Source organism: Microcaecilia unicolor, chromosome 5 (assembly GCF_901765095.1).
Source record: "Microcaecilia unicolor chromosome 5, aMicUni1.1, whole genome shotgun sequence".
NCBI lineage: Eukaryota > Metazoa > Chordata > Amphibia > Gymnophiona > Siphonopidae > Microcaecilia > Microcaecilia unicolor.
Window position 1 is genome coordinate 261,736,300 of NC_044035.1, and position 10,974 is coordinate 261,747,273.

The following is a 10,974-nucleotide window of genomic DNA, read 5'->3' on the forward strand; positions in this document are numbered from 1 at the left end:
CTCGACATCAGTGCTGTCGTCAACTGTTTGTAGATCGTAATCAACAGCTATGTAGTGATGAAACTCCTCTTCAGTAACACCAGCTGGGATGTCAATAGCCTGTTTATCTGATGCGTTTGTAACAGCTGCATCTGTTTCGTCCCTCTCCACATCCTTAACAAAGCTTGCCCGCTTGTAGCAGTTCACAATGGTTGCCCGTGTAACATGATTCCAGGCTTCTTTCTGCATATGTAGGGAATCCAACAGTGATAGATTATGAGCCAGTTCAGCTGCACGTTTATCCTTGCCAGTCTGGTCATCCATAACGCTCATCAGACGACGTAGCACATAGTAACATAGTAGATGACGGCAGAAAAAGACCTGCACGGTCCATCCAGTCTGCCCAACAAGATAAACTCATATGTGCTACTTTTTGTGTATACCTTACCTTGATTTGTACCTGTCCTTTTCAGGGCACAGACCGTATAAGTCTGCCCAGCACTATCCCTGCCTCCCAACCACCAGCCCCGCCTCCCACCACCGGTTCTGGCACGGACTGTATAAGTCTGCCCAGCACCATCCCCGCCTCCCAACCACCAGTCCCGCCTCCCACCACCGGCTCTGGCACAGACCGTATAAGTCTGCCCAGCACCATCCCCGCCTCCCGCCACTGGCTCTGCCACCCAATCTCGGCTAAGCTCCTTAGGATCCATTCCTTCTGAACAGGATTCCTTTATGTTTATCCCACGCATGTTTGAATTCCGTTACCATTTTCATTTCCACCACTTCCCGCGGGAGGGCATTCCAAGCATCCACTACTCTCTCTCTGGCAAAATACTTCCTGACATTTTTCTTGAGTCTGCCCCCCTTCAATCTCATTTCATGTCCTCTCGTTATACTGCCTTCGCATCTCCGGAAAAGGTTTGTTTGCGGATTAGTACCTTTCAAATATTTGAACGTCTGTATCATATCACCCCTGTTTCTCCTTTCCTCCACAGTATACATGTTCAGGTCAGCAAATCTCTCCTCATTCGTCTTGTAACGCAAATCCCATACCATTCTCGTAGCTTTTCTTTGCACCGCTTCAATTCTTTTTACATTCTTAGCAAGATACGGCCTCCAAAACTGAACAGAATACTCCAGGTGGGGCCTCACCAACGATTTATACAATGTTCTATTACGTATTGTGTTGAACATTGTAAGGAGTACACTATGCCATACTTTATATTGCTATTTGAATATTTTTACTGCTGTAATTGTCTATTGCTCATGTTTGATTTATTATGGTTAAATCATTTTTATTGACATATAATGCTTGATAGAATACAATCAAGGTTTGTAATCGTTAAAACACTAACACAACAAGCAACTAGCAGTAACTGTGTCAACGCCAAGTATTTTTCGTTTATTCCCCTCCCCACTCCCCCCCAAAATCCCACCCTCCCAAAGGTATGACCCCCCCCTTCCCTTCCCCAAACACAAGCTGTCTTGTCAGTTATCTGGATGTTTGATTTATTATTATTGTACACTGCCTTGAGTGAATTCCTTCAAAAAGGCAGGAAATAAATAAATAAATAAATAAATAATGTTGTTTGAAATTGGCTATTATGCCCTGATAAATAGGTTGGATCAGAGAGGTAGTGTTTGGTGGCAGGAAAACCACCTTGACGTTAGACAGCCTGAAATCATCACTGTGTGCAGCACAATTATCACAAAGCAACAAAATCTGACGCTTTTGTGCCCACATTCTAGTGTCTAACTTCTTTAGCCACTGCTTCCAAATTTCCCCCGTCATCCATGAATTTGCGTTAGCCTCATATGACACAGGAAGTCGCTTAACATTCTTGAAGCAATGTGGCTGGTTGCTCTTTCCAATGACACGTGGTTTCAGCTTCTCACTCCCATCTATATTGCAGCAAAGGAGGATCGTCAGTCGGTCCTTCGACGTTTTACTTCCTGTAGTTTCAGCTTGTTTGAATGCAAGTGTTCCATCAGGAATCGCTCGCCAGTAGAGACCGTTTTCGTCAGCATTGAAAATGTCATGAGGTGCAAACTCGTTCAAGATGGTAGGAAGAACTGAAACAACCCAATTTCAGCACCAAAGTCATCAGCGTCTTGTTTTTCACCATGCTGTTTCTTGAATTTTATGTTGTTCCTCTCCTTCCATCTTTTCAACCATCCAACAGTGGCTTTGAATTCAGTTAGTCCAAGACTTTCAGCTAGCTGATTAGCTTTCTCCATAAGCAATGGACCACTGACAGGAAACTGTCTGCTCCTGACTTGAGAAAACCACCGAAGAAGAGCATCTTCTACATCCTCAGCTTTTCCCGCCCGTTTTCGTTTCCTGTGTGGATTTGTATTGTTTTACTAGTCTTCCAGAAGCTAATCTTTCTGCTTCAAGATACGTGAAATTTGACTGGGATTGACATCGTATTCTTTAGCAATAGATGCTTGACTTTGTTTTCTAATTTTTTAAGAACTTCTATTCATTCAGCCAGTGTCTTACAGTTGCGCGACGACGACGACTCCAGTGTACACTCTTAACAACATTTTTTTGCTTATTCTGCCTATGGCAGTTAACCAACTAGATTTCAAATTTACCGCCCCTTTGTCACGTGCCAATCGGCTTCCATATTCCGTGCTTGCGCTTATGAGGAGTTTTTCCTGCAGAGGAGCGGTGTTAAACCATGCATATAAGCGAATCTTGCACTTATCAGTGGTGCGCTAAACCGAAGTTTGTCCCCATAGAAATTGATGGCGCCAAAAACGGGACCGAAGTACGGCATGCAGTTAAACAGAGCATGCGCTTATCCGACGTGTACTTAAATGGAGTGCACTGAATTGCCATACTGGGACAGACCGAAGGTCCATCAAGCCCAGCATCCTATTTCCAACGGTGGCCAATCCAGGTCATCTGACAAGATCCCAAAAAAGTACAATACATTTTATGCTGCTTATCCTAGAAATAAGCAGCGGATTCTCCCCAAATCCATTGTAATAATGATCCATGGACCTTTCATTTAGGAAGCCATCCAAACCTTTTTTAAACCCCGCTAAGCTAACTGCTCTTACTACATTCTCTGGCAACGAATTCCAGAGTTTAATTACATGTTGAGTGAAGAAAACTTTTCTCTGATTCGTTTTAAATTTAGTAGTTTGTAGCTTCATTACGTGCCCCCCTAGTTGTAGTATTTTTGGAAAGAGTAAACAAGTGTTTGACTTCTACCCATTCCACTCCACTCATTATTTTACAGACTTCTATCGCATCTCCCCTCAGCCGTCTTTTCTCCAAGCTGAAGAGCCTTAGCCGCTTCAGCCTTTCTTCATAGGGAAGTCGTCACACCCCCTTTATCATTTTTGTCACCCTTCTCTGTACCTTTTCTAATTCCATTATATCTTTTTTGTCTGTCTCCCTCAGCTCCTCCAAGTCTGCTACTCTAGCCTCAAGAGAACAGACTCGTTCTCTGAGAGCTAGGAGCTCTGCATCAAGCACACACATATGACATCTCACCAACTGGGAAATAATCGTACATGTGACAATCAACGCAAAAGACTGGACAGAACCCGTCTCACTGCTGGACTACTGTCTGCATCTTAATATTATAGAGTTGTTTAATTAAAACTTCTTAAGTTACTAGGGATATCAGATGAATATAACAAGCCTTAAGATTGGTGTAATTTATTTTGGGTTTGCTTCTTAGAAACAAATTAATTGTATTAAAACTCGATTGAGAACTCCCCTCTTGTTTCCCTAATTAGAATAATTGACAATAAATGAAGAGTTGAGGTAGGGGTGGGTGGGAATGAGGACCGAACTGGGCCTTACTGGGCCTTCTAGAGACTGTTAATGCTGTGGCAGAAAATTCAAGTTTTAAAACTATGGGTAAAAGGGTATGGAGACTAGCTAATAAAGTGTGTGTGTGTGTGTGGGGGGGGGGTTTATTTTTATTCCAACTGTGTTTATTAATATCCTACAATTCCTCTTTTAAACCATAATCTTTAAGTTACCAAGCACAGAATAAAATAATATCACTTACCCACAGAGATGTCCTCTTCTCTCAGAACTTCTCAGAACACTCCCTGGTTCCACTGACTCCATGTTAAATGCAGTGCCCCTCAATCTCTCCACCCCATGCAGAAGCCTCTTTTGCACAGCATAGGCATTCCTCCCTGGGTTATCTCCTCTCCCTTCTGTGACTAGAGCTGCCTCCAGGGTTGCCAGGTGGAAAATTTTTTTCTAGCCCAATCCAGCCCAAAAACCAGCCCAAAACCCGCCCAAACACAAACCCCGCCCCTGACACCCCCACCCCCGCGTCATCACCCCCGCCCCGCCGTCACCGGCCCCGCCTCCCCGTCATCGGCCCCGCCTCCCACGTCATCGGCCCCGCCTCCTACGTCATCGGCCCGCCCAAAACGTCACTAACCCCGCCCCCCCCCGCGGCCGAAAAAGGCAAAAAGCCGCCCAAAAAACCGCCCAGAAACCCAAAAAGCCGCCCAAAAAACCGCAACCCGCCGCGGGCAAAAATTTCCCGCGGCGGGTCGCGGAAAACCGCCCAATTGGGCGGTAAAACCGCCCACCTGGCAACACTGGCTGCCTCCAGTACTTGCACCCCCACTCCCCAGTGCCTTCCCATTGGCTGGATCCTGCCCACAGTCTGTCTGCCCTGCATGGGATTGGTCAACAGAACTCCAAAGCATTATCAAGAAGCTGATTGGCTTGCTGGAGCCCTGGTGGCCCTGGAAGCAAATAGAGCAGACTCATTGCAGGAGGGAGGATTTGCGAGCTGCAGACACATGTATAAATTTCACATTTTTTTTAGACATTTTAGCCATTCTTCTGGCTTCTGGACATTAATACAAAAATCTTTACAGTCCTGAAAAAATACAGACAGGATAATATTAGCCTCCTCAGCACATCTGATAGTGTCACCCTGTGCCTTAATCCATGACTGGGGAAAGGAGGACCAGAATCAATTGGCCCAGATAATGGAGTCAAACCAAGATAGACAGAAATAATGTTACCCTTTATTGGACAGTGGAGAGAGAAGCAATATCTTGTGAAATGACCTTCAGCTGTATCCTATAATCCTGGAAAGTGAATCAGTGTCTTCTATATTTGACTGGCCCATTCATCCTGAAGACCAACACTTGACTAAAAGGTTCAAAGTAGCCCAAAGATGCTACTGGGCACCCTTTTCAAGCAGGGAAATTAATATCCTTCCATCAGGTGGCATGGAAGACTATTTTCTTGTCTTTCAGATAGTCATTGCATTGTTTTTCATTAAACAGATTGGCTTTGTGCTGTTTCCCCCCAGTGGTGGTCCTGAGTGGGATCAAAATGATCACAACAACATGATGTTTATCACCATGTGTTACTGCTGGCATTACGCCTTTGCTCTCCTCCTCCTGGCAGTGAATTACACTGTGGTCACCTGGTAAGTATGGGATATCCTGGTGCTAGAAGCAATGGCTAGTTGGGCACCAGTAGTCTTCCTGTACTTTAGCAGACGCATTACTTGTAGAGGGCTTCTGCCAGATATTTGGATGTAAGTATGACAGTGGGAGATGGGAATGAGCAGTAATCTCAAGAAGAGCACTGCTGAAAGCTGAACCAGGTCTTAAGTATGGCCCTCACGACCTCTAAACAAGTCCAGATTCTTTGGCTAACCAACATACGTAAATTCAACTGGTTGTATGCAAATATATCACATAAATATTCATGTGGACAAGCTGGCAAATCACACTGGTCTCAAGGAGCACAGATATTTTATTTGCTTACATCACTGCATCTCAAGCCATTGCTGGAGGCACACTTAGCTAGTCCAGGATTACCCCAGTGAATAAGCATGAGTGTGTGTTTGCATACAAATAGGTCTCTGTGGTAGCAATTCAATAAATTGGCACCAAGCTATGAATGCCAATTATTGGTGCTAGCCACACGTAAGCACTACTGTTCTATAACCTAGGTGCACTATTAGTGCTTACATGTTGGAGCCAGCTGATAGAAATCTGTACATGTGAAAGGCAACTCTCATATCTTTACTGTGGTAATCCTGAAGACAAGACTGGCTAAATATGTATCCAGGAAAGGGTTAAGAAGTACTGACCTACATAATGGAATCAAAAGTGCTTGCATTTTTCTACATTCACATCAAACATTTATATCATTGGTGCTAGAATATGGTAGATTTAAAACAAATAGGAGAAAGTTTTTCTTTACTCAGCGTTTAGTTAGACTCTGGAACTCGTTGCCGGAGAATGTAGTGTCGGCAGCTGGCCTTACGGAATTTAAAGGGGGATTGGACAGATTCCTGAGGGAAAAGTCCATTGAAAATTATTTAAATTTTTTTTTTTTTTTTTTCGGGGGGGGGGGGGGGGGGTTGCCAGGTTCTTGAAGCCTGGATTAGCTGCTGTCGGAGACAGGATGCTGGGCTTGATGGACCCTTGGTCTTTTCCCAGTAAGGCGGTGCTTATGTACTTATTTTGGGATTGGGAGAGAGTTTAATGCTCTGATTTTTAACGTTTTAAATTGTAATATGATTCTACAGCTTTGTGGAGAGCAGCAGAAGTATATGTAGAGTCTGTAGCATTAGGCCTATGGATCCATAACTGGAGACATTCCTTTGATAAATTCTTTACCTGGAGATTACAGGAAAGTCCTTTTATTTAAGTTAAAAACTGTCTTTAATAATTCTAGGCCTTTGTATCTGAATGGGGAAATAGCTAGGATTTCATGTGTCTACATATATGTGTTTTTCAGGGTGGTTCGGATCAAGATGAAAGGGGCCAAGCCTATGGAAATGGAATTGTTGAAAACCTCTGGACAGGAGCAGGAATCTGAAGATGAGATCTAGAGAGCATGTGTATGTGTGTTTTTAAACAGTCTTGTGTACATGCTAGTTCTGTGCCTTTTCTACAGTTAACCTGATCCTTACTTTCTGCTTGTGTCCTATCTATGACAGAGTCATACTTCAGCATTTGTCTGTATATATGTCTGTGTTTATACGTGTATGTTGATATGTGTTTGAGCTTCATGTCTGTTCTGGAAGGCAGGGCATATCCAGCATGATGTGAGGTGTCCCCAGTCCTGCCTCATAAACAAGCATTCATTGACATCTTTGAGTCCCCAATCTCCTGCCTAGCATTATTACCCCTCCCCACCTCCATTTAGGTCCATAGCCTCCCAGAATGCACCACACTAGCAGTTCATATTTCAGAATATGTATAATTGTCTCTTACCAGTGGTTGCTATGTGCATTTTGGATGATATTAGCACCTGATTTTTGCAGTGTGCTCACAGCATGGGTCTGTCTCACACTGCTGAGCATCCATTTCATGAGTACTGTAGGTAGAAGCCAGAAGTAAGGTACTGGAATCCCAGACACAGCGTTCTTGTGACAGATCATCTCTAGTAGATGAGCAGGAGGAACAAACTTAACTTTTTACCGTTCTGGCAAATAGGGCTCGGTCCCAAGTAAGAAGGGTAGAAGGCATAGGTGTTCAAACACTCGGACAGTTTCTTAGTCCAAGCGCGTCTCAACCTCTATTTCATGGCTCACTTCCCGGTTTGCTGGCCGAAGGCACACTGCTCTAATTTTCATGTAATCCTCGCCCCACTCATATGATCCTATGTTTCTCACATCTCACTCACAGAGAGTTTGTTTATGTTTAAATATATTTTATTGAAGAGACAACTTCCATTTTGCAAGCTAACACAGAGAAATAAAACAATTAACTTTGCTCTCCAAGAACATTTTACATTTTTCTTCCCTCCCTTCCTCCCCCCCCCCCCCCCCCCCCAAAGTCTCCAACAGTTTTATTGATGGTACTTCAGAAAGAACATTTCCAAATAACAAATAGAGATAAGATATACAGTACAAATGTGTGTGCGACTCTCGTAGAATAGAACAATCTACCATTAAACATTTCTCCAGCATTCTCCTCCCCCCTCCCCCCCCCCCCCCCCCAAAATCCCTCATAAACTGCTTTCCACATTGTATTGAAATCCATTTATGACCCTCTAACATAAAACTATATTGCAATGCTGCGTCACAAACATAAATAGTGGAGCCTTCAACTATCACAGCAGTATTTAAAAGTCCCTGCTCTAGCAGAGTGCCTGAACTCTGATGACACTCCACCCTAATTTAGTAATTGTCTATTAACCCCCCCCCCCCCCCCCATGACCCTGTCCAAACCCTCACTATTAATGCAATTTCCCATTTTCTGTGTCTTTATTCTTCCTGACTGTTCACCAAACCAACAAAAACAAAAACACACATCTCTTCCTATCAGAGCTTGTTAAATATTAAACTGCGAGCTTTATGTGACAAGGATTGTATATAGGGTTCCCACACCGCCAAAAATGCTTTTCGCCTTCTGGGGGAAGACCCAACTCCCCTGCGTTCCAACAATAGAAGTTCATGTAATTTGTTCCTCCAATGCCAGTAAACTGGTGGGGACCCACTCGTCCAAGCTCCCATTATGAGTTCACAGAGAGTTTAAATCTGTAAAATATATAGTGCCTCAGGGGATCCATTTTTATTTTTGCTTGGTTTGTGTGACACAAAATAAATAAGTTAGTTAGTTTAGTCTAGTCTGGCAGTATTATCACTGCTTAGAAGCACACAGGAAGTGCCTTGGAATCTCCAGTCAAAGTTTGCTTGCATATCAGTTCTGGTCATGACCAGGGGTTAAGGGGTAGCTTTTGAGCAAGGTGCATCCTCCATTCTCAGCACCACAGCTGGTTTGCAGAAACATGGGGAGAGCAGGAATACTTGATGGTTCTGAAACCTTTACCTGATGAAGGAAGCCTTACAAGTAGATTCTGAATTACAGTGTACAACTCACAAATATATTTATTTTATTTATTTGCATTTTGCTCACACCTTTTTCAATAGTAGCTCAAGGTGAGTTACATTCAGGTACACTGGATATTTCTCTGTCCCAGGAGGGCTCACAATCTAAGTTTGTACCTGAGGCAATGGAGGGTTAAGTGACTTGCCCAAGATCACAAGGAGCAGCAGTGGGATTTGAACCAGCCACCTCTGAATTACAAGACTGGTGTTCTAACCACTGGGCCACTCCTCCACTCAGCATTTAATCTGGGATGAATATATGTACTGTACTTTTGTTACGTCTGAATGTCATTACTGGATTTTTGCTCTGTGTCTACCTCTGTGTGCTGAAAATTCCACAGAAAGTGAATGTCTTGTGTCATATCTGTTGTTTTGTCTGACACAGTCATGTCTCTGGAAGGTTTTCATTTCGTCTCTCTTTGACTTTGCAGTTCTGTTCCTGGGCGATAGATGCCACTGCTCTTTTATAGCTGATAAGCCAAAGCCTGACTAGTCATAACTGTGCCAATAGATGCCTTGCTGCTACTACATACCAAAGCCTTAAATTGTGGCCAACTTCAAAAATCAGAGCTGTTTGTATTATGTAAGTTGCTTTCATGTTCTCTTTATGCCACACATCTTTATCAGTTAGGGTTGCGTTTTCCTCCCTTTGAGGCTGAAGGTGAAAGAAACCATTGGCCTGCAGATGAAATCTGAAATATTTAAGATTAAGAATCAAGATTATCTTTTGCTGTAACTGGCTTGACAAGGCTGTTTTTGCTGGAAATGTGGGGGAATTGACTAACTCTTCTGGATCTCCAGAATACCTCATTCATATATTTGAATTGTTATAAGGCTCAGAACAAAATGGAATACTTTAAATATGAAGATTAAGGGGAACATTTTCAGACTCTGTGGGCAGGTATAAAGCCTGCAATTCTGGGGGACTTTGTGCCAGTTCTGAAAGGAAAAAAAAAACTTATCCTTCTGAAAATTGCTTTGGAAAAAGTGCCTGCAAGGATTTGCATATAGTTTCTCACAGAAAATTGACCCATAGGAAAAGTAAGACATGCAGGTTGGAGAATGCAAAGCTGTGCGTTATTGCTGTCCCAAACCTAACCTTGTCCTGAGCCTACCTGCCTTTTGTCAGGGGTAAAAATCAGTATGTTGCTGATCCACTTACACACATTTTTACCCAGGGAAGGGGTGGAGAATTTTCAGACTGCCATTTTTACTTAGGTAAGTAAACGTGGCCCTTCATCTGAAAGTAACATTAAAGTGAGGATTGTACATCTGAGACTTGGTTCTCTCATGGTTATAGTGAGTGACAAGTTAAGCCAAGCAAGTATATAGGACATGATTATTCTAGAACAGTGTTTCCCAAGTCCGGTCCTGGAGTACTCCTTTCCAGTCAGGTTTTCAGGAAACCCACAATGAGTATTCATGAGAGAGATTTGCATGCACTGCCTCCACTCCATGCAAATCTCTCTCATGAATATTCATTGTGGGTATCCTGAAAACCTGACTGACAAGGGGTAGCCTAGGACTGGACTTGGGAAACGCTGTTTTAGAAGGCTTGTCTTGGTCTCACCCTCTGAGTACATTTGGGGGGACCTGCCTGGTCTCTTTGTCAGAGGACAGTGCCTTCTGTCTCCTGAATGATAACATAAGGGATTTGTGCAACCACATCTCCTATTAGAAAGGAACACCAGCAGCTCCCCAGTTTCTAAATATAAAGGTATGAAAAGGTCCAAGGGCAAATTTTTGCATTACATTTCTGAGACTATAATATAATGGATGGGAGCTCTAAAGGAGAGAAGTTATTTTGCTTTAGAGTGATAAATTAATTCTTATCTTTTTCTAAACTACTGTTAAAATTATATTAAAATAAATTTCTCAATTTTTGGTGATCGTGTGTTTTTTTTTTTCTGTGTTGTAAAAACAACTTTTCTTCAGTGAGTGTGTCCCACAGGCAGGGAGACATTTTGAATTAAGTCCCAGACTGTGAAGATGGAACAAATAGCTTCCATGAAAGAAACAGTGCTTTGGGTATTGGACCAGGAGGTGGCTCAAGAGCGTGGCTTCCCTAATTTTGAAGTGTTTCATGTTACAGCATATAGAAGCTGGGGGACTGGGGTGGGGAGTATGTATTTTGTGG

The 10,974-nt window shown here is 43.0% G+C and overlaps 1 protein-coding gene across 3 annotated transcripts in view; it reads left to right on the forward strand.

Moving 5' to 3' along the window:
* TMEM45A (transmembrane protein 45A) overlaps positions 1 to 10,242 on the forward strand; it is an 80,639-nt gene extending 70,397 nt beyond the window's left edge. For all 3 annotated transcript variants that reach the window (XM_030204082.1, XM_030204080.1, XM_030204081.1), the window contains 3 exons: positions 5,269 to 5,414; positions 6,740 to 6,842; positions 9,269 to 10,242. In XM_030204082.1, the coding sequence (XP_030059942.1) occupies positions 5,269 to 5,414; positions 6,740 to 6,833 (240 nt within the window). In that variant the 3' untranslated portion in view covers positions 6,834 to 6,842; positions 9,269 to 10,242. The remainder of the gene's footprint in view (positions 1 to 5,268; positions 5,415 to 6,739; positions 6,843 to 9,268) is intronic.
* Positions 10,243 to 10,974: the final 732 nt, after the last annotated feature.